General features: G+C 37.3%; 2 protein-coding genes across 6 annotated transcripts in view; both read left to right on the top strand.

The window, feature by feature from the left end:
• The window catches only part of LOC102914167 (interferon-induced very large GTPase 1-like), a 96,481-nt gene extending 74,120 nt beyond the window's left edge, over positions 1-22,361 (top strand). For 4 of the 5 annotated variants that reach the window (XM_076549691.1, XM_076549686.1, XM_076549677.1 and 1 more), the window contains exon 2: positions 14,852-22,361. In XM_076549691.1, coding sequence (XP_076405806.1) covers positions 14,856-22,202 — 7,347 coding nt within the window. In that variant the 5' untranslated portion in view covers positions 14,852-14,855 and the 3' untranslated portion in view covers positions 22,203-22,361. Of the gene's footprint in view, positions 1-1,720; positions 1,796-14,851 lie in introns of all 5 variants that reach the window. The other variant, XM_076549688.1, reaches the window with a different exon arrangement.
• Positions 1-24,274, top strand: part of LOC102913863 (interferon-induced very large GTPase 1-like) — a 192,861-nt gene that overhangs the window by 2,330 nt on the left and 166,257 nt on the right. The window lies entirely within an intron of this gene.

The raw sequence follows: 24,274 nt of genomic DNA, 5'->3' as shown, positions 1-24,274 counted from the left end.
TCAATTTTTCTTTACAAGTTGTGTCGTTTGTTGGGATGGGTCAGGGTACATTAACCATGGCTTTCCTTGGAATCATTGAAAAATTTCCTTCTGAGATGATCCTCATCATGTGGAGTGTGTACTGGTTATAGGACAATCATTGAAATCTCTCTCTTTGTCCTCTATGATCAGGAAGAGAGCTAATTTACTGGAGCTATAAGACACTCTTAAAGGTGCCTCCTCCTCTGCTCCCTTGGTAATCTGTTGACCTAGAAGCAATGACAAACATACTTATTTTCCTTTTAGCATTTTTATACTCATTGATTGGGCTCTAACTATGGTTATTGAAAACTGAGACTGTTAGTTGTAAGAGTATTGAAGAATGTATAAAGTTAGTTTATAACATTAAGATAAAGCTTGACAAGTACTTTTAAACAAATTTTTATTCTTTTAGAACAGTTTCCTATTTAAAAACCATAAGCAGTTACTTTGATAAAATCCTTGCTCCATAAAGAAGTTTTTATATATCAATATTACTTTCATATTTGCTTAAATTGTGCGTGCGTGTGTGCGTGTGTGCGTGTGTGTGTGTGTGTGTGTGTGTGTGTGTGTGTGTGTGTGTGTGTGTGTTGGGGATATGTGTGCCACAGCATATATATGGAAGTTCAGAGGATACCTTGTAGAAGTCAGTTTTTCCTTCTAGCATGTGTTTCTAAGGATCATACTCAGATCCTTGGGTGTCTTTACCCACTGAGCCATCTTACTGACTCAACTATCGTCCAGTTTTAACTTTTAGAAATCATTTTATGATACACATTAACTTTCAGTTTTTTTCAATCTCTTTTTATTTTTATTTTGTAAAAATCTTTTACCTTAAAATAAAATCTATATATCAAATCCCCTGTCATATAAAAGTATACTTTTAAAATTCATATATTTTCTTACCAAAACATATTTTACATTCATAAATTTTAATATCTTATATTTGACTTTATTTGTTTATAGTGTTTCATATATAAATATATATGTATGTATGAGCTGGCAGAATTTAGAAAACCCTTACTTTTTAACAAGATATCTATATTTCAAATAAATTATTATTATTATTATTTTTTTTTTTTTTTTTTTTTTTTTGGTTTTTCGAGACAGGGTTTCTCTGTGTAGCTTTGCGCCTTTCCTGTAGCTCACTTGGTAGCCCAGGCTGGCCTCGAACTCACAGAGATCCGCCTGCCTCTGCCTCCCGAGTGCTGGGATTAAAGGCGTGCGCCACCAACGCCCGGCTCAAATAAATTAATAGGAAGCTGTATTTGAAACTCAAGCAAAACATGTTAGAAATCCTGGAGATTATTTTTTTTTTCTTTTTGGCCTTTTGTGTTTATGGTCTTAAATTGGCAAAAATAAGAAACTTGGGGAGAAAATTGTTTTGTTTTCTTTCTTTTAAGAGGGGAGAGCACAGGCATATAGTAAATAGTTTTTACATATCAATAACACAACTCTTAGTTAAAATTTATCATTAAGATGTATTATATTCCTCAGTCCTTGGACGGGGTTTATGGCACAACTATTAGGGTGTTTGGCCATCCCATCACCAGAGTAGGTCAGTCCCGGCTGTCTCTGGACCATTGCCAGCAGTCGTTTGTGGAGGTATCTTTGTGGATTTCTGTGGGGCTCTTTAGCTCTTTGTTTCTTCCTTTTCTCATGTGGTCTTCATTTACCATGGTCTCCTATTTCAGTCTGGGAGGAGGGGACTGGACCTGCCTGGACTGAGTCTATCAGATCAATCCCAGTCCTCAGGGGAGACCTTGATCTGGAGGAGGTGGGAATCGGGGGGGGGGGGGGGGGTGCTGGGGGGAAGGGGAGGGGGCAGGAAGGGAGAGAACAAGGGAATCTGTGGCTATTATGTAGAACTGAATAGTATTGTAAAATAAATTTAAAAAAGATGTATTATATTGTCTTAACTATGAATAAACTTTTGAAACTAAATGAATAAACTTTTAAAAGACATGGATGAAGTAAGCTTACTTACATTATGAATGTTACAATTTGTGGGGTTGTATCTTCTGCAATTTCAATTATTAAAAGAAAAGTAACATTAATGTGTTTGACAAATATTTATGTAGGCATATTTATCATTTTGTGTGTATTACAGCCTTAATGAAAATCTTACATTAATCATTTGTGTATAGGGATTATTTTTAAAACACAACTATGTCAATTAATTTAATCAGAATATATATATGTATGTCAAAATATTTGATTAACATAAAACATTTCTTGTTTTTTAATTTTATTATGCTTGATTGTTTTAAATGATAAAATTTAATTTATTACTTCTTATGAACATGTTTAGGAGTATTAACATTAATGTAGTCAGTGTTTAATTTGATAGCTTAATGAAAATTATATTATGAAATACCTAGTGTCATTCTAAATGAACTATGCCTAAAATATTTTAGATATTTATAATCTCTTTAAAATATTTGATTCAGGGGATCAAATATCATCTAAGTTGTATTTAAACCATTTCAGTGATTTATGAAATAGACTTTAAAATACCACTTTCCTGGGTTTATAGACATTAAGAGTGCCTAAGCAGTATAAATGTTTTACATTCAGCAGTAGATACATAGATTTAATCTGTGTTTTTCCCGTCTCATATTTTTCTTTGAGTTTATTTTTTAAAGGATTAGATATACATCAAGCTTTTTAAAATATATATGGATGTGAATATGGATATTTCTAGAGACACATACTGAAAAAAATCTATCTTTTCCTCTATGACAATGTCTTTGCTCCTCAATTCTATTTACATGACATTCATTTGGATTCCATTTTTTCCCTTGATTTTTAAAAGCCTCTATCAATGCCATATTTCATTGATTGATGTATCTTTTTTAAGCCTTGAGCTGTCAGTGTTCTATTTTCCTGCTTTAATGCTGCATAATGATTGTTCTGTACCTTTTCTTCTTTCATATAAACTGTTTGGTTTGTTATTTAGAAAATAACTTGGTGGGAGTTTTGTTAGATTATAGTGAATCTACAATGACAAACCTGTAAAGAGTTATGTAATAATAGATCTGAAATGACTACGTGACTAGGTAGAAGATGCCTAGAACTTATACAATGCACCTGTATGGCTATGAAGACTTTTTCATATAGGTTTGACATGTCAGACAGTCAATAGTGAGAAAGCACCTGCCCTGAATAAGGGTAGGATTATCTACAGGGTAAACTGCTCCAATGAAGAAGGGTGAGATTATCAATGGGGTAAACTGTTCTAATGAAGAAGTGGGATGAATACAACAAACAGGGTGTCAAGTCTTACTGTTCCCAGTGATTGCTTCTATTGCTTTTGCCACCTGCTGACATTAGAGTCCAGCTCTTCAGACATTCAACATGAACCCAATTCCAGCAAATTCCCAAGGCTTTCAGGATTAGATTGGAACTGCAAAGGCATCCTTCCTGAATTGGGAACCTAGTTCTCAGCCTTTGCAGCACATAGTTGAGCATTATCCAGATGCCTTATACTACATGGGTCAATGTAATGAATTTTTTATAATATAGTTGCATGTACATTATGTTGTTTCTATTCATCCAGGGATTCACAGGGCAATTAGAATTTTAACAGCATAAATTAAAGAGTATGGCTTCATTAATTTACATACTCTTTAATCTGTCCATTAGAATTTTATAGTCTTCATCTAAGTCTTGTACATATTTTGTTATGTTTGCATTTAACTGTTTTTTTGGGGGGGTATTCATGTAATAGTATGTGTTTTAATTTGAAATATCACTCACTTATTCTTTGTTGATATACAAAGAGCATTTTTTATTTTAACTTTATAATGGGAATTTTTTTAAATTCATGCTAGCTCGTGGCAAATTTGTTCACTCTTCAAAATTTTCTACATACTAAGTCATATTATCAGTGAGTAAAGTTAATTGTCTTGTTAGTTATTACATTCTACACACACATTTTATTTTCATTTTTATCTTGTTTATTAGCTAAGACTTCAAGTTGAGTATTGTATAAGAGTGATGAAAAGTGGGATTCTTGCTCTGTTTCTGTTTCTCAATACTAAATAAAATGTTGTCTGTATGTTGTTTGCATATGCTTTTTTACCAAATTGAAGGATGTTCACACTTTTTCCTATATGCTGAGATTTTTTTTTAAATCACAATTGAGCTTTTGGATTTGGTGAAAATGCCTTAGTATCCGAGAGATATAATCATGTGATTTTCTTGTTAGTGTACTGATATATGTATGTTCACTGGTTTTCATCTGTTAAGCAGGCTTGCACCGTCTAGGTAAAGCTCAGTTGGCCATGGTCAAAAATTCTATTATATATTGTTGGATTTCATATGTTAATAGATTTTTTTCAGAGATAAGAGATATTTGTTTGCAGATTTTATTTTTTCTAATGTCTCAATAAGGATTTGGAAGTAAGGTAAGATGGCCTCAGAGAATCAATTAAGAAGTATGATATGATTTTATTTTTAGAAAGAAATTATTTAAATCAGGTATCATTTTCTTACATACTTTCTTCCATACATCTAAAGGTATTCTTACATACTTCATATGATTCACTGATATAAACTAGGCCAAATGTTTCTGTTTTTGACGTTTATTCATCACTGATTAATATAAAACATTATATAGGTGAAGTCAGATTATAATTTCATATTTTTATTCATTTTGCTTCTTCTGAGGATTAAACCTGGACCCTCTTACATGCTAAGCAGGTGCTCCAATGCTGAGCTCATTGACGACTCTATCTAATCCTTCTTGTCTGATCTTTGTTCTGTTCTTCTATACCAACAATTTAGTGATGTTATTTGCTTTTTCATAAGAAGGGCCTTATATCTGGTTTCCAACACCTTGTTTCTCATTTCTACCTAAGATTTCACTGGACTGCCAACAGTACGTATATGTCTATAGATATGTGAATCACGACAACTCAGTTCATCTCCCAAAAGTTACAAATGCTCTCACAGTTCTTCTCTTAGTCAGGGTTCTCACCAAAAATGCCCATAGCACTGTATTTGTGGTAATATGGGCTTGATCCCCATGTCCTTCCAACTTCCTTTCAAAACTTGTTTGCCATGCTGTTTTCACATTATCAGGTGTTTCTCATAACACTTCAGCTCCCTGCACCACTTTCTGTTTTCTTCATTCTGATCTGTAACAAACTACCAGAGACTAAAAATTTACAATGAACAGAATTTGGGGCTTACAGGTTTGGGCACTGGAAAATCTAAGATCAATACATAGGCACCCAAAATGAGCCTTCTTGCATCTTCACCACACAGAGACAAAAGGGCAAATAGGCAAGTGGCTGTTGAACTCATCATTACCTGAATATATTAATCTCATGTTTTAAGATAGGATTTACTGGTGAGGGGAGAGGAGTATGAGAGAAAAACATAAAGAAAAGCAAGACAGATTATGGGAAAAACAGGAAATTACAACTTAAAATATACAATCTCTAGGTTGGGGTTTTAAAACTACAAAACTAGGTTTTATGTTACAAGGCAACTAAACAAAAGACATGTCTAACATTTTAATCTACATTTTGACATGACAAGCAAATGAAATGGTTTAGTTAAGTCTTCCTAGTCAAAAATAACCTATAATCAAATATGTAACCTCACTCAGTATCTTTTGGAATTGATAAAACACACACACACACACACACACACACACACACACACACACACACACACACACACACAATTTAAAAGCCTGTACAAGTTAACTCTTACTTAAGAAGCTCCCAGTCACTCTCTGTTATGTAACCTTTAGAACAAATCCTCCTTTGCTTGGTACTCAGTGTTTGTTCCATGTCTGAGTTATTTTCTCATGGAGATGAGAACTGGGAAACACTGGTAGAAGAAGCTCCATCTGGTCTTTCTCTGATTAATATTTCCACAGGCCTCACCACTGGCAGTACATATAGGTGAAATATATGGGTAAAGCAGTTTTACAAAGTATGACATATACATCTTAATAATGCTGAATGCCATTTGATTTTAAAATGAATCTTGAAGAGCAGAAGAGGAACTAACATCAGATGTGATGACTGTTACAGCCATTACAATAAGTGCATATGAAGGCAAAACATAAAGAAAACCTGTCAAGGATGAAAAACAAACAAGACTGAAGAGAGGTTAGAGAACTCATCTGAAACCCATGAGTACTAAGTTTATATAAAGTGGAAAAGAGATTAATATGATAATCATTGGACAATATGGTTGTGTCTCTGAATAAGACAGAACTTACAGGAGAATTGGAAGCATAATTAATGAATGCAGCTGAAGCCTGTACAATCTCATTTGCCTTATAGATAAATGGCTTGAGGGTGTGTGTGTGTGTGTGTGTGTGTGTGTGTGTGTGTGTGTGTGTGTGTGTGTATGCGCTAGAGGTGTGAAAATAACAATAAGGAAATGAGTGAGATAGAGCAGTGGATTATAATATACATGAAATACAAGAAGAGACTCTAGCCCACTCCAGCATGTGGTTCTGCCAGCCTTTCCCTTCTCCCCCATTCTGTCTGCCTTGCCAAAAAACAGTTAGATTACATTCCTGAAGCTATTCCCAAGGTCTATTCCCTTATTTGTCCAATCCCTCCTCCTGAGGATGACTACCAAGGTACAGCTATCAAAGGATCGAAATTTAGCAATAAAAAGCCACCTTTGGCTCACCTAATTAACATGCCAAATTAAACACCTCATTCTAACATGGGATTTCCCTCTGTTCCTTTATAAACCACCATTGCCCTATGTGCCACACCTGTATCTTCTCTACACAGAGGCAGTCCTTTGTCCTACTCCAGGACAAATACCCCTTACCCCTCTAGGTTGTCCCTTTCTCCCCTCTCTGTTGTTCCTTTCCCCTTCTCCCTCTTCCTCTGTCTCCTGTCTTTGTCCCTTATCCCTGTCCCCTGTCCTTCTGGGGCAAATGAATCTCCTTTGTGCTGAGAACTTGACCTGAGAATTTGGCTGGGGATACTGGGCCAATACTTTTCCTTTCATTGGTGCCAAAACCCAGGATTCAGTCTATAAGACCCCTACCCAATAACTCAGTTCTCTAACATTCATGCCTCCTGATGCCTGATCTCCTCATCCAACAGTGCGTGAGTGGTCAGTTCCCCATCCCTTGCTGTTCTAACCATCCTCTGGTTATCAGGTGACAGCTGTTGCATGTCAGGTGCCCCTGATCTGTCAGGTGGGATTAGGGCAACATTTATCTATGTAAAATCTGAACCCCATAAAAGAAATAAAATAGGGTTTTATATTTGCTGAGCTTATTTCATTGAATATGATAAAGTATCTTTATCCATTTCCAGAAAACAACATAATTTTATTTTTTATGACTGAATAAAACCTTATTGTGTGTATATGTGTCATATTTTTATTATCCATTTATTTTTTGTGAATAAGATGTTTTTTTCTTGGTTTCATTCTCTTTAAGTTCATTATTAGCATTTAGAAATTACTGGTATTTTTCATGTTCATATAGCACCCTAATACTCTGCTAAAAGTGTTTGTCAATTAGAAAAGTTTTATACTAAAGTTTTAGAGTATCTGATCTATAGGATCATATCATCTGTAGACAATAAAAGATGGATTCCTTTCTTTCATTTTTGTACACCTTATTAAAGTGTTCTCCTGTGCCAATGGATTAAAGGCTACTTCCTAATTTCTATCAAGTTTAGTGTAACTGGATTTATGTTGAGGTTTTTGATCCACTTGGACTTGAGTTTTGTGCATGGCAATATATGTGGATCTCTTTGCAATCTTCTACATGGCAACATTAAGAGTTTGTAATTAATCTCTCCTATTTGTACTTTCTTCAGTTGAATTTCCTGAAAAACCTATCTTATATCCTAAATAATTAATAGAATCTCATCCTTGCATTTTTTCAGGAGCAATTTGTAATTTCAAAAAAGAAAAATTCACTTTACTTCATCAAATATTTTTTAAGGTATCTGCATCTGAATCAACCAATAATGTATTATCCATGTAATGGTAAATTATATTGATAAACAGGAAATGTTTACAAATTATTTGAAATGGCTCTTGTATAGACTGTTGACACAAGGTGGGGCATTTTAGCACTCCTTGAGGAAGAATTTTCCAATGATACCTCTTAATAGGCTGGGAATGAGTATAAGTAGGTACTATGAGGCAAATATTTTCTCTATCCTGTTCTTGTAAAAGTATAGTTTTTAAAAAAAAGTCTTTTAAATCAACCTATAATATACCATCCTTTAGGTAATAAAGAAGGCAAGGGAATTGCAGGCTGCAAAGAGCCAATTGGCTGAATCATCTCATTTATATCTCTCAGTTCTGTTACTATTCTCAATTTTCTAGATTTCTTTTTAATAACAAATATAGAAGAATTAAAAGGACTGGTTGATTCTTCAATTTTGATCATTTAGCTGCCCTTGTACCAACTGTTTTAATGTCTATAATTTTTCTGATGTCAGAGGCTATTGTTCCACCCACACAGGATTTTCAGTTAAACATTTTAAAGGACTGTTGGTACCTTTGGAAGACCAACAGCTGTTGTGTCCTGCTTATGTACAACCTTAACAGTGTGTGATTGTTCCTGATAATACCTTTTAATATTTATCTCAGAAACATTCTTTATGTTTTGTTTCTGAAATCTGAGGAATGTTAATCTGTGACTTCCATTGCTGCAAAAGTCATATCCCCATAAATACATTGATATGTTAGCCACACATGGCTTTAATTTTTCTACATGTCCCTCTGACTCTCTATACTTGAACCAACTTGTACTTTGTTTTACCTAAGATATGTAGCCAGAAGTTTCTCTGGTCCTACCTAGCCTAGGGATGGTTTCATATTGTCCTAGCCTCAGAAGATGCCTTTGATAAAGCCATAACCACACTTGTTTTGTCAAGAATCAGTAGTCCTTTGTTTCGTGTCCTGTCTGTCCATTTTGTCCTGTTGTCAGCAGTTGATTCGAGGATACTTTGTTGTCCAGTGGCTAACTTTTGCCACAGTGAAAGTTAACTCCATATGCAGTTTCATGAATGCCCATATGTTCTCTGAAGTAGATTGATACTGCCAGGAGCCAACATGTCTCATAGTCATAACAAAATAGAAAAATTTTCCAAGTTATTGAAACATTTTAAATGCCATAGTCTGTAGATCTCTGAAGGGTTTGAAGATGACCGGTCTATCTAAAATAAATCTGCTCAATTTTGAAAACATACTAATATTATTGCAAGTTCTATTATAATGTCTAACTACTAACTTTCATTTCTTTATATCCTAATAGTTGGTAATAATAACATTCAAGAATCAGAAAATTGTATTACATTGTTAAATGAACAGTATAAGTACAATTAGAAATATACATATAGCATATTCGAACAATATCAATTTCAATATATATAATTTGTATATAATATAAAACAATCCAATCCAATGTAAAGTATTTAAAACTAGTAATTATCTTTTTCCTTTTTTTAAACAAGAACCTTAAACGTAATCTCCTTTGCTTAGCCCTTTTCCTAACCCTTGACAACAACTTGTAACCAAACCCCTAATCAATGAAAATTATCTCAGACCCAAAACCCATTAAAAAGATCAAAAAACCACCCGCCCCACACCACCTCTTTGGGAATGTGGGCATTGTATTCTTAAAATTGCTTCCTGCTGGGTATGGGTGAAGGTATCTTTATCCTGAAAAGAAAAATTTTAGGTTAATTGTCAAATTCTAGGAAAGGTAATTATATCCTTTGTTATCCAATCTGTGTATAATGCCAAAGTTCAGGGTTTATCTCAAGTCCTTATTCAAGTAGTCTTTGAGACTGGATCATCTCAGCTAGCCTTCCCAAAATTGCTCTGAGCACTTTGTAGTTCAAAGTTGATCTGCAGATGATGTTTGTCAGCTTAGTGATATTATTATTGTCCACATGGAATTGTTGTTGCTGTTGTGGGGCCCCATCTTCTTCCTGGAGACTTCAGTTGATGTTAGGCCTGGCCGTGATTTTCTGCAGAAAACTGATAAGAGACTTGAACACAAAGACATATATATGCAGCTAATTGAAGCCTTTTTTCTAGAGTTAGTTAGTACTCTATATGACCATTCATATCTTAACAAAGTTTAAAATGTATATATATATATATATATATATACATATATATATATATATAGTAAATTTTGATATAAATTCCATACTTTAAGATAAGTTTAAAAAATCAGAATAGAATCAAAGAGTTGAAATTAGTAGAATAATAGTCCCTTAATTAATTTGGTTTTTCTCCTGTCCCATAGCAGAAGATGGCTCTTTTCTTCTGGCATGATACAGGGAGTTTGCATTTTCCTTTTAACAATATGCTTGAGTTTAAAGAAGGAGAGAGCCATTCTCCAACTCCAAAGTCAGCTTTAATTTTAATTAAACTGGGACTATTAGAAGACTAATAGCATTAAATTTCTTTAGAGAAAAGCAGAAACAAACATTTAGGAAGACATAAAATTTTACAGATGATATACCAATAGGCCATTTTACTCTGTTTCTTGGGATAGATAATTTGTCCTTTTTCTTCACTTGTCTCATTTGTCCAGTGTTCTTCAGATTCCTTAGACTTCATTCTCCTAAAAGACAAAAACAAAAACCTTTCCCCAAGACTAATTTTGGGGATGTTCCTTTTTGGCAAGTTATTATCTGATTAAATGAAAAGGCAAGTGTTACTGGTATAAGTTAGTTTAAATTGGATGTTCATGCTGGTTGATGAACTATCTCCTCCTCTAATTAAGAGGTCTCTCTTATTCAAATCGAATCTTTATCAATTTTGATGACACCCACAGCTTATCTTCTTCTGTAGAAGCAAAAGCAAAACCGCATCTCCAACGTAATACATACCCTGGTTTCCATTCTGAGGTCAGCACATCCTTAAAGTATATAGGCTGATTTAATTCTGTAGCTTTTCTATTATCCAGTGTCTCTCTGCAGCTGTTGTTCCTTTCTCATTGGCATTGAGAAAATCCGAAGTTAATAGAGCATTGTGCAGTCTATTTCTGGGTGTTTTTGTTACCCCTTTCTGTTTATTTAGCATATTCTTTAGAGTTCTGTTTGATCTTTCTATAACTGCTTGACCTGTAGGATTATGTGGTATACCTGTAATATGCTTTATATTGTAATAAGCAAAAAACTGTTTCATTTTAACAGAGACATATGCTGGAGCATTGTCAGTTTTGATTTGTGCAGGTATGCCCATGATGGCCATAACTTCTAGCAAATGAGTGATTACAGAATCAGCTATTTCAGAACTCAAAGCAGTTTCCCATTGAAATCCTGAATAAGTATCGATGGTGTGGTGTACATATTTCAGTTTTCCAAATTCTGCAAAGTGAAACACGTCCATCTGCCACATTTCATTCCTCTGAGTACCCTTTGGGTTACATCCTGCTGGTAATGGCGTTTGATTGTAGAAGGAACAAGTAGGACATTTCTTTACTGTTTCTTTGGCTCATTGCCAGGTTATGGAAAAATCTTTTTTAAAACCTTTACTATTGACATGATGTTTTTTATGAAATTCTGAGGCCTCCAGCACATTTCCTATCAATAATTTATCAATCTCATCATTGCCTTGTGCTAGAGGGCCTGGCAGACCAGTATGGGATCGAATGTGAGTTATATATAAAGGATGACTCCTTTTCCTGATTGTATCTTGTAATTGAATAAATAGTGGAGTTAATTCTCACTCATCAGGGATAAATTCTGCAGTCTCAATATGTAACACCACTCTTTCAGCATACTGAGAGTCAGTTACTATGTTGAGAGTATAAAAATACCATTAATACCAATCCATTAAATACCAATCCATTGGTATTTAATAAAAAATCCATTATACCAATAGAATAGCATACAATTCTGATTTTTGAACTGAATTATAAGGACTTTGAACCACTTTACTTAAATTTTCTGATTTCTAACCTGCCTTTCCTTGTTTGTTGGCATCTGTATAAAATGTACAAACTCCAGATATGGGTTTTTCCCATACAATTCGAGGCAATATACAATCAGCTCTCCTTATAAGATCAATTCTATCGCTTTTGGGATATTTGCTGTTAATTTCTCCCAAAAAATTACTGCAAGCTATTTGCCAAGGTTCACTTTCTGTCCATAATTTTTCAGTGTCCTCCTTAGTTAAAGGTATGACAATTTCTGCTGGGTCTATTCCTGCTAATTGACAAAGTCTCAATTTTCCTTTCCAAATCAAGTCAGAGATTTTTTTCCCATAAGTTTTTAATTTTTCATTTGGTTTATTTGGTAAAAGTATCCATTCCAATATAACATCTTCCCTCTGCATTAATATTCCTGTAGGAGAATGCCTAGAAGGTAAAATAACCAAAATGCAATCCAGCTTTGGGTCAATACGATTCACATGCCCTTCATGTACTTTCTTTTCTACCAAGGCCAATTCTTTCTCAGCTTCAGGTGATAATTCTCTCGGACTATTTAAGTCCTTGTCACCTTCTAAGATTTTGAACAAATTATTCAGTTCATTATTTTTTACCCCAACAATAGTTCATAGATAAGAAACATCTCCAAATAATCTTTGAAAGTCGTTAAGAGTCTGTAGTCCATGTGTCAAATTTGCACCTTTTGGGGTCAATTTTTTTGTAGCTCTATTTTATATCCTAAATAATTAATAGAATCTCCTCTTTGTATCTTTTTGGGAGCAATTTGTAATCCTCAGCAAGACAAAATTTTCTTTACTTCTTCAAACATTCTTTTTATAGTATCTGCATTTGAGTCAGCTAGTAAAATATCATCCATATAATGATAAATTATAGATTTAGGCAATTTTTTACGTAAAACTTCCAATGGCTATTGTACAAAATATTGGCACAGAGTTGGGCTATTCAACATTCCCTGTGGGAGGATCCTCCATTGAAATCTTTTAACCAGTTGAGAATTATTGTAAGTAGGCACCATGAAGGCAAATCTTTGTCTGTCTTTTTCTTGTAAGGGTATTGAAAAGAAACAGTCTTTTAAATCAATAACTACGAGAGGCCATCCTTTTGGTAACAGAGTAGGCAAAATAATTCCAGATTGTAGAGAGCCCGTTGGCTCAATTACTTTGTTAATTGCTCTAAGGTCTGTTACCATTCTCCATTTACCCAATTTCTTTTCAATAACAAATACAGGAGAATTCCAAGGGCTGGTTGATTCTTCAATATGATGAGCATTTAACTGTTCTTCTACCAGCTCTTCTAAAGCCTGGAGTTTCTCTGTTGTTAAGGGCCATTGCTGGACCCATACAGGCTTGTCTGTTAACCATTTTAAAGGTAGAGATGTTGGTGTCTTTGGAAGATCATCAGTTGTTGTGCCCTGTTCTTGTATAATATGGATGCCTGGTGACCACTCAAAATAATGCCTTCTGATATTTCTCTCAGAAACATGTGCTAGTTTATGATTTGTTTCTGAGATTGGAGGGATGTTAATCTGAGTATTCCATTGTTGCAACAAGTCTCAACCCCACAGGTTCATAGCTATGTTAGCCACATATGGTTTTAATTTTCCTCTCTATCCTCCTGGACTTACACATTCCAGCCATCTTGCACTCTGTTTCACCTGAGATAATGTTCCAATTCCTAACAGTTGAACGTTTACCTCCTGAAGAGGCCAAGTTGGATGCCAAAATTCTGGTGCAATTATGGTAACGTCCGCACCTGTGTCTACCAGACCAGACAACAAAACACCATTTATTTTTATCATTAATTTTGGTCTTTGTTCATTAATAGAAGTTTGCCAAAAATTTTCTTTATATTTTCTCCTGAATGTTGAATTATGTTTGCAGAAATTATGTTTAACCTATTGGTATTAATGCACCCTGGTTTTGTTGAGTTAAGGAAATATTTAAGTTTGATGTGAACACATAGAAGTTTTTCCTATGTTCTGTTAGCAAGAAAATCCAACTGATTAAGAGTTAAAATTGTAAGACTGAGAAAATTGACTATATAGCAACATATATGCTAATTCAAATGGTTCTGTTAAGAGTTTGCTTTGAGTTGTAAGATTTGGAGAATTGTGACTATGTATAGCAATATTTATGTTAACCTGTTAATGGTAATGATGAAGCTAAGGCATTAAGTTTGCAGTTGCCTAAAGAGTTTTTGGTTTAGATAGGGCTTGAGGCAGCTAAGACTGCTATAGTCACCTTGGACCTAATTCAAAAGAGAAATGCCATCTTTATCATCCTCTACTCCCATATTGGGAGGTGTAACAGCTATGGAGATTGCTGTAAGCCATTAATCAACAGTTATTTTTTATATATTCAGAAATGGGGACCTGTGGGAGCCCATTTTCAGGTTCCTCATGGCTTTACCCAGCAGGTCTGCATAGAGGATGATCAGGACCACGGGCCTGAGTGCAGGTGTCTGAGATGGTCTGCACTTGGCTGTGCTGGGAAGGAGGTCTTTTGCTCCACCCCTTGGCATATCCATAATTACCCTGGGCCAAAGACAGTCGGGGCCCATTGGAAAACATTCCAGGCCCTCTGGAGGCTATCCTTTATTTTCTAGCTGTTTATCTCCACAAGATTCTCCACAATAAATCCTTCTATCTAATATTTCCTGCTGCTCACACTCAAGAAAACTCTGGGGAGCTGTGGGGTTGGTGGGTAAATGCCCCACAAACAAATATAAGCACAAATTATGTTCAGTAAACAAAAAATATGACAAAGATATTAAAGAAATACATATCAGAAAATTAGATTAAGGCATGAAAATGTTGAAGACTTGCCTCCTTACAACATGCACACATTGGATCATTTATAGAAGATTTCTTACAACTGAGACACAGACTAAAATTGTACCTGTTCTTCACAGAGCCATGGCAACAACAAAGTGCACCCCTGATGATCCTCAGCCCAGAAGACAGCAAGATCTCCAGGAGATGCTGACAGAAGTGGGGTTGTCTGTTGACTACTGGCTACCTAAGCTGCAGAAAGACCTGGGTGTGACCTGTACCCAAGCCTTACAACACTTAAAAGAAAAAGATCTCCAGAAGCTGAAGTCCCAGACACAACACACATGGGAGGAAAAGGCTCTGGAGAAACTGCTTGACGCTTCACAGCCAAATAGTGTTGCAGAGTTCCAGAAAAATCTAGGGGAGATGATAAGGAACAGGCAGAAACAGGCAGAACAGGCCCTGCAGGAGTTCAGGGCCTTGCAGTTAGAAGGAAAGAACAGACAGGAAGAGGCAGTGAAGAGAAAAGAAGCAGAGCTGAGACAAGCAATGGAGATACCTGAAGAGTGCTGGCCAGGGCCTGAGGTGTCCCTGAAAGATGTCACTGAAACAATGGAGAGACAACTGAAGGACATGGAGCTGAAACTGACCTACAGGGGAAATCTCCATGACAGAGACTTGGTAAGATGGGCTTCTGGAGGACTGGCTCTGCAGGGAATTTATAAGACCTGCCACCAAAAGGACCTGGTAGCAAGAAGAGAAGAACTGCTCAGGGTCCCCGAGGAATTCTTCCTCTTTGGATCTGAGCAAGGAAAAAGGATGGAAGCAAAAGAATTCATATCTTCTAAAGAAGAAACCCTGTTCACCAAAACTGTGGAGAAGTTGGGATTTGGAGCAATGATATCAGCCAAGGGTGGATGCTATGGATTTAGCCTGGAAGGTGGTAGAGATCAAAGTAAACATTCAGACTCTAAGGACATCTGTGAATCATATTCAGAGCATTCTTATTTCTGCTCAGCCAAGTATTGCTATATGCCACTGGTCTCCTCTCACTTTCAAATTGATCAGCTTCAGCTCTCCACTGCTGCTCTCAAGGAACTGAAAATCATTGAAGAACAGCTGGAACACACTGATGGACCAGACAGATTCCTCTTACTGAGGAACAGGACTGAAAACTTCTTCAACAGATTTGGCTCTCATGCTAATCTAGGACCTCTGCACCTTGGGGGAATCTACTGCTGGAAGGCCATTTCAGAGGGTTTCAACAGTGACCAGCTGGATTGTGTGAAGCAGCAGACAGCAGAGGCCTTGGAGAGTTACATAAGAGGGAGCTACATTGGCTGTGGAGTTGAAGTTGGGGCAAAAATGGCAACATCAGACTCACATTTAGTAAAATCCTGCCAAAATGCAACTAATCAACAGTTCCAAATCAAAGTCCAATTATCTGTGGCCCAGATAGGTGGACCACCAGAAGCAAATGGATTTGTTCAGTGGACAACTGGCCTTCTCACCAGCAACAAAACCTGGTCTGTCATTGACCAAGAACTTCAGCTGGTACCCATTTGGGACATCATCCTATCTAACCACAGAAGCAATTTTAAGGACACCTTTCTGGTGGCTAAATGCCTGGCAGACAACTACTCTGCTCTGACAGGTCTTGCTGCCCACATCCAGGATGGAGAAGAGTTGCTGAACACCATAGAGGAAGCAGAACTTTTCCTGAATAATGTGAAATTCTGGGAGGTCTCTGACCCTGAAGAACAGCTTAACAACCTGGTGGATTTCATGCAAACACTGGCTCACAAGACAAAAGGTTATGATGTTTGGATTAATACATGCCTCACAAATTTGGATCTACAGAATTTTCTCATAGGAACTGTCAACTATTGCAAGAACTCTTCCATTAAAAGGTCTCAGTTTATTAAATCTCAGTTCCTCAGCCTTCTAGAACCTCATGTTTACAAACTGAAAAACTTTCCTCAGGCACATTCAATCATGCAGTGGATCTACCAGGAAGACTCAGAGGAACAGCAACGCAAAATCACTGAATTTTCTGAATTCCTTAAAAGTTTGAAAGAAATCCAAAAATCTCTCATAGAAGTAAATGTCAAGTCTGAGTTCTCAGAAACAGTGGAAGAAGCTCACAGAAAGGCCACCTGTGAGGTCACCAGAGCTCTTGGCTCCTTCTTGAACCACCTCAGAGAAGCAGAACAGCCAGACATGCAGCTGCTGCTACTCTCCATTGCAGCTGGTGCAGGCTATCAGGTGGAAAGCAATGTTTTTCAGCCTCTCCTGGGGTGCACTGAGATAAGCTTCCTCCTGGATGAAATACAAACTGTCCAACACAGATATCAGGAGCTCAAAACTATCTGCATAGACAGGGCACAGGCATTCCTAGTGCTCAAAGCTCTGACAACCACAGTTGGAGTCTCAACCATTTCTCCAGAAGAAAAAACAAAGCGCTTGGCATTAACAAGGCAGCATATGGAGCCTTTATTGTCTACAAAATTTGCACATGTCCTCACAAAATTTGAAACTGATCATGATTGGGAAAATCTAGAGAATAATTTGAGATTACACATTGATGGGAATTATGAAGACACCATCCCAACTTTGCAGATGGATGAGATAAAAAAGCAACTGCAAAGTCTCTACCCTGAAAAGAAAGAGATTTGTAAACAAAAAGATAGTGAAAATAACCAAAAGGAAACCATAAAAAAGGGACCTTTCTTAGACTTACTCCAACGTCTGGGTCTAGAACATAACTACCTAAAAAAGATGAGCAGAGCTGACTTCCATCTGATCTACAAGACTTCAGTGTACAATACACAGCCAAAATCTGAGCAGGAACTTCCCTTCTATTTCCTACAAAAGCTACTGATGCTAGATTGTGGGTTTAGATATCTAGTCTTCAAAAATCCTGGAAATGCAGAAAACCAAGACTCTGTAGTTCCTTGCAACCAGGAAAATGAGGCTTTTGATCCATATGAAGAATTGTTTGATGACAGAGATGAAGTCACTAATTCTTCACCCACTGAGTCCCAGCCCCACATTCACCCAATGGACATCCAGATGGCCGTTTTTCACTGTGCAGATGATCTTGCCAGACAATATATTCTGTCCAAACTTTCCACTTGTCAATTTGCACTCCCCCTTGTGGTGCCAAATCCCAACACTTCTCAGATTGAATTTTCTCTCTGGTCTCTCAGACAAATTAAGAGAAGTTGGCAAGAGAAAAATGGCTCACAACAGAACAAGAGCTACAGTCACAGGAATCAGCAGATGTGCCGTGTCTCTACCCCCATTGTGTCCTTCATTAGAGTGGGTAATGGCCTCTCTGCTTCCAAATCTCAGATCATGAACTCTCTCCTCAGTAAACATAAACATGACATGTTTTTTCACAGACACTGCAGAGGAAGCCACAAACACTGTCTCCTGATGGAGGGAGTGGTAGAGATCTGCTGGTTCTGTCCTGGCAGCCAAGGTGAGGACATATTTGACAAGTGTGTGGCCTTCACCAATCTTCATGGAGATGCCAAGGAACATAGACAACAACTCAGCTTCCTGCAGGATGTCTCTTCTCTCATTGTGATCCTCATGTCAGCTTCTGATGACAATAAAGAAAACCAGAATCTTGTGAGACACCTGTGTCAGTCATCAAAACCTCTGATCTGTTTGGTTGATGACAAAGAAAAGGCCATAACCAGTCATTCTGGTAAAAAAATGAGGATTGGTATCAGAAATAGAAATGAGGCAGAATTAACAGAGGAGCTCTCAAACACCATCAAACATTTGCTAGAACTCTCTGGCACTCCTCTTAGCTTAGAGGACTGTTCACAAATGGCTAGGAAACAAGGATTTCTGATTGATGAAGATAAAAGAGAAATGAGAGCAGCCAAAGAAAAGGCACAGACTATACTGGACCTCCTGAAGCTATCAAAGTTACCTGAGGTAAAAGAAAACTTGCTGCCCCTGCAGGGACAGCTGTGGCACCATTGGTGTAAGAAGGACAAGGAACTCTATCATCTGAGAGAAAAAGGGAATCGGAGCATTGAACAACACAAGAGTGAAATTGAGATAGAAAAGCAAAAACTACGATGCCAGCAGTTGAAAAAGGCCTTTCCTCTCAATCCTTTGATGTGCTCTGTTCTACAAATTCTCCAAGAAGATTTAGAAATTTACACCAAACTCTATTTCTTACACTGGTTAAGTGTGGTTTTAGAAAATCTAACCTCAGGACACTTGGAGAATTTGCTTAGGACACAACAAGCTTTGTGGTCAAAGGTACAGGAAGAAAAGCAAAAGGAAGAGAAGAGCAGCTCCCTGACACTCTGGCAGAAGCAGATAGAATCCATCTCTACTGAGATTCTTAACTGCACTTTAGGAACTGAGCACCTTCTCCGAGAAGTTGGCCAGATCTATGAAGCTCTGGAAGAAACTTGCTCCTCTAGAGATAGCCTTTTTCTACACCTCCCTGAAATTGCTGCAGACCTTATGGTAGCTGGTGTTCCCATTGAGCTGATGGATGGGGATGCTTCCTATGTACCCCTAAAATGGGTGGCATCAATTTTTGACAAGATCTCAGAGAAACTTGGAGACCAAAGACTGTTCGTTCTCTCTATTCTTGGTCTGCAAAGCTCAGGGAAATCCACTTTGCTAAATGCCCTGTTTGGGCTGCAGTTCACAGTCAGTGCAGGCAGGTGTACCAAGGGGGCCTACATGCAGCTCCTGAAGGTGGAAGAGACATGCACAGAGGAACTTGGCTTTGATTTTGTGCTTATTGTAGACACAGAAGGACTTCGGGCTCCAGAACTCAACAACAAATCCCACAATTGGGACAATGAGTTGGCAACCTTTGTCATTGGCCTTGGAAACCTGACTCTGATCAATATTTTTGGGGAGAATCCATCAGAAATGCAGGATATCCTACAAATTGTTGTCCAGGCCTTTCTGAGAATGAAACAAGTGAAAATCTCCCCCAGTTGTCTCTTTGTCCACCAGAATGTGGGTGAAGGTACAGCAAAAGACCAAACTATGGAAGGAAGGAGGCAACTGGAGCAGAGACTGGATGAAATGACAGCATTAGCTGCTGAACAGGAAGAGTGCTCCAACATAACCCGCTTCAGTGATGTAATTAAATTTGATATCAATTATCATGTCTACTACTTTGCTCACCTCTGGGATGGCAATCCTCCAATGGCCCCTCCCAATCCTCGCTATAGCCATAATGTCCAGGAACTGAAGAATGAGATTCTTAAGACTGCCCAGCAGAAATCTAGGGGAAGGATCATGAAGATCTCAGATGTAAAAATCCGTGTTCAAGATTTATGGAAAGCCCTGGTCAGTGAGAACTTCATTTTCAGTTTCAGGAACACCCAAGAGGTCATAGCCATGAGTAAACTGGAAACAATGTATAACCACTGGACCTGGGAGCTGAGGAGTCATGTGCTGGAATTACAGAATCAGCTGAACAATCAGATTCAGAATGGGAAAATCCGGACACTCACACCTGACACACTTGAGGGCCCAGTTAATAAGAAATATGAAACAATCAAGCACGAATTTGACAAATATTTTGAAGAAGACACAGATAGGGAAACATTGGTTCAATGGAGAACAAATTTTGAAAATAAGCTACTAATGCTTAAAGGTGCACTTATTACAGACACCAGAAGTAAAGGCAATGAACTCATCAATCTCAAACAAAGCCAAGAAAGACTAGATAACCAAAAGTCACAATATGAAAATGAATTGCTAGAGAAGAGCCGAAAGTTGGCTTTAAGTGTGAAGGGTAAAGAATTAAGTGATAAAGAGTTATATGAGAAATTTGATCAACTTTGGACAAATTGGATCTACAGTGTGTCTTTGACTGCACCTCATGTCACAGAGCCTAACATTGACAGAGATTCTGAAAACATCCTTCTGGATTATTTCAATAAGGAGAAAAACATTGTGGAAAGACTTAAAAAGGACTCTGGAGAGATGTTTGAAATCAATTATGCCAAACATGTCCAAGTGAAAAAATGGTTTAAGGTATTTCCAAAGAGCTTAGAAAGTTGTCATAAAGAATCAATTAAGAAGACTACTAGTCACATTGAATTAAGATTTAATGAAACAATTAAAAACATTTTGAAGCAAAGGCGTGATTACAGTCCAAATGATTTTCATGAAATCTTGAGGATAATAGAAAAAGAACTGAAATCTGTACCTCCTGAGGAAGACTACACATTTACCAGAGACTACAATATTGATTTATCCTTATGTTTATTCCAAAGAGCATCTAAGAGTTTCAAGGAAATAAACAGGGCATTCAAGAGAGCAAATGATCCTGTAAACTATCTGGAGAGAAAGAAAGATGATTTCTTCATCAATTTTAAGATCTCCTGCCAAGGTGCCACCTCCATCACATCCTTTGTTGACTTCCTGTGGCTCAAGCTCACTCCAGCTATCTATGCCACTATATGGGAGCAAATGGGTCCTAAAGTAGCTGGGGACATGAGAGCCACCTGCCCTTCCTTCAATGGAAACAGGGCTAACCTGGAGAAACATATTCTCATTTCTCTGGCAGAAGAAGAAAACTTTGGTAAGTATTGGCAATACATTCATCAGCCAGAAAATTTCTTCAGGAATTACATTAGAGACCACATTAGAAGATACTGTTTTGAAAAAGAAGGTAAAAAAATAAAGACTTTCTTAAAAATAAGTTTAGGTGACATCAAGAATGCCATCCTCACTGCCATTCATGAGTCCACAGCAGTAGCTACAGATAAAGGCAGCACTGCTTCTGCCTGGTTGGATTTGTTCTGTGATCACCTGGGGAGCAACTTGATCTTTCCAAGAAAAGACCTGATAAGCATTGAGCACCAGGAGATAAAGGATATGGAGTTTCTCAAAGAAGTCATGAGCACAGCTTTGGATCCTGCAATGAAGAAGGTAGAAGAGGACTGCACAAGTAAGGACATAGATGAAATGATTCCTGATATTGAGAAAATTCTCTTTGCACAACTCTGTGGCTGCTGGAAACAGTGTCCTTTTTGTAAAGCAATTTGTACCAACACCATTCCCCAGCATGAAGGAGACCACAGTGTGCCATTCCACCGTCCTGCCGCTGTCAATGGATGGCATTGGGATAAAACAGACCACTTTTTCATTGACTTCTGTACTAGTTCAGTAGCAAGTGATCGTTCATTTATTTTAAGTGATAACAAGGTATTCCCATTCAAGAAATATCGAGAAGCAGGAGGTGAGTATGCCACATGGAGCATCACCCCAGACTCATCTACCCAGCCATATTGGAAATGGTTTGTCTGTCACTTCAGATCAGAGCTTGAAGGAAGATATCAAAAAAACTTTAAAAAGTTAGGTACTATTCCAGATTCATGGACCAAAATCACAAAACAAGAAGTAATTGACAACTTGAAAAATAATTACGCAAATAGAATACTGGCACTGACACATACTATACAAGGCTTTTTTGAGGAACCTTCATGATAGTAGCTGATAAACGCAATACATAAAGACAAATCACTTACTATTTCAAGACCTGAAGATTTTCTACTGAAGAGATATTTTCCTGTCTTGATTTCTCCTGCTTTGAATATGATGTACTAAATATGAGAATATATGATAAAAATTAATATCCATTCAAAAGCCTACTTCATACTTTATTATTCTGAATACTTGTTTAGATATATAGTGTGGCTCATTAGAAGTTGTCGTATTAGAAGAGAACTCTAGCATTTCAGTTGCCACTTATCCACTTAGAACAACTAAGTGGCAAATTCAACCAACATATAGGTCTGGGAAAAATATATAATTTGCCTTAAAGTTCTTTAAGTGGATGTTTTTACCCTCTCCGGTTATGAGAAAACATGGCTGTTGAATTTTGAATGCAATTGGCCCCCATAATCTCATAGGAAATGGCACTATTAGGAGCTGTGGCTTTGTTGGAGTGGATATGGCCTTGTTGGAGGAAGTGTGTCTCTGTGGGGGTTAGCTTTGAGGTTTCCTATGCTCAGGATACAGTTCTGTGTTTCAGTCAACTTTCTGTTGCCTGCAAGACATGTAGAGCTTTCAGTTGCAACACCACATCTGCCCGAATGCTGCCATGCTCCCCACCATGATGATAATGGACTGAACTTCTGTGCCAGGGACTGGGATACTGCTGTGATAGCCCTGACCATGTTTTTGTTTGTCATAATATGGACTTTTTTGTGTTAGGAAAGCAGTGGAATGCTTTAACGTGCTGCTTTATGGTTCATACTAATAAGAGCATGGGATACATGGGTACTGATTGTAATTTTATGAACTGTGGGCGTCAAGAGGTTTCAGAGGAGAAGAATGTTATTATGTGGCCTAGAAACTGGTATTATAATATTTTGGGGTGAAGAAAGCAGCTGATTTTGTCCTTATCCAAAGAGTGTGCCTGAGGCTAAAGTGAAAAGTTTTGGATTAACTCCCTTGGCAGAAGAAATCACAAGGCAGCCTGGTGTAGACTCTGTCATGTGGTTACTAGTGTTCATGTTTATACAGATTTATAATGAAAGGGGGCAAGTTGAGCATGGTAAACTACAAAATGAAAATTTTAAGGAGAAAAACAAGCACCAGGAAGTGGAACCTAGCTAAATCCTGTATTTAAAAAGGTAAATGGATCAAGAAATTGAATAAAGGGAGTGGTGATGTCAGGGCAAGATCCCACCCAGCTAAGTTTCCAACTTGTGGGAAAAAAACTAAAGAAAAGCTTGGAGCCCTGTGTGATAGGGTACACTTTTAACCCCAACACTGGAAAGGCAGAGACTGGAAGGTCTCTGAGTTTGAGGTCAGCCTAGTCTAGAGATCCAGTTTCAGAACAGCCAAGTGTAGGCAGTGAAGAAAGCTAGTGAAGATGTAATTGAACAAGGGGAGGCATGTTCTAGTCCCAGTAAGCAGCAGAATTTAGCAGATTCAGCCATCTGGTTCTGGTTTTAGAATTAAGGATAAAAGAAATAGGCTATGAAATTTGGCCCCAAAATTAAGGAAAGCTACTTAGGCCAGACATGTGTCAGGGTGTCCCTGAATGGAGGCCTAGTAGAGAGGCCATTTTGTGAAGCTGTGAAACTGTAGCCTGGATTGTCTTGGAGACCCAAGATGTTAGAGATGTCAGAGTTGTGCGATACTTACCAAAGAGAGCTGTTAACAGGATTAGAACCAGGCAAAGAGAAAGACATATGTTGCAATCAACAAAGCTGAATGGCATTGGAGATTTGCAGAGCATTTTGACATTAGACATGAAGATGCAAAATTTGGACTTTTCCCAGCTGATTTTTGGTCTTGCTTCAGTCCATTATTTTCTCACTATGCTCCCTTTTCTGTGATTTGGAATAGTAATGTATATTCTGTGCCACTACATATTGGAAGTGTGTGATCTGCTTTAGATTTTGAATCTACAGGTGATTACAGTTAAAAGATTGCATAAATCTGAGAAGAAACTTTGAACTCTGGACTTCAAAGCATTATTGAGACTGTGATAGACTATGGGGACTTTTGAAGTTGGACTAAATGCATTTTGCATTATGGATATTGGT

Source organism: Peromyscus maniculatus, chromosome 1 (assembly GCF_049852395.1).
Source record: "Peromyscus maniculatus bairdii isolate BWxNUB_F1_BW_parent chromosome 1, HU_Pman_BW_mat_3.1, whole genome shotgun sequence".
Lineage (NCBI taxonomy): Eukaryota > Metazoa > Chordata > Mammalia > Rodentia > Cricetidae > Peromyscus > Peromyscus maniculatus.
Note: the sequence above shows the minus strand (reverse complement) of the source record. Positions and strands in the feature narration are given on the sequence as shown.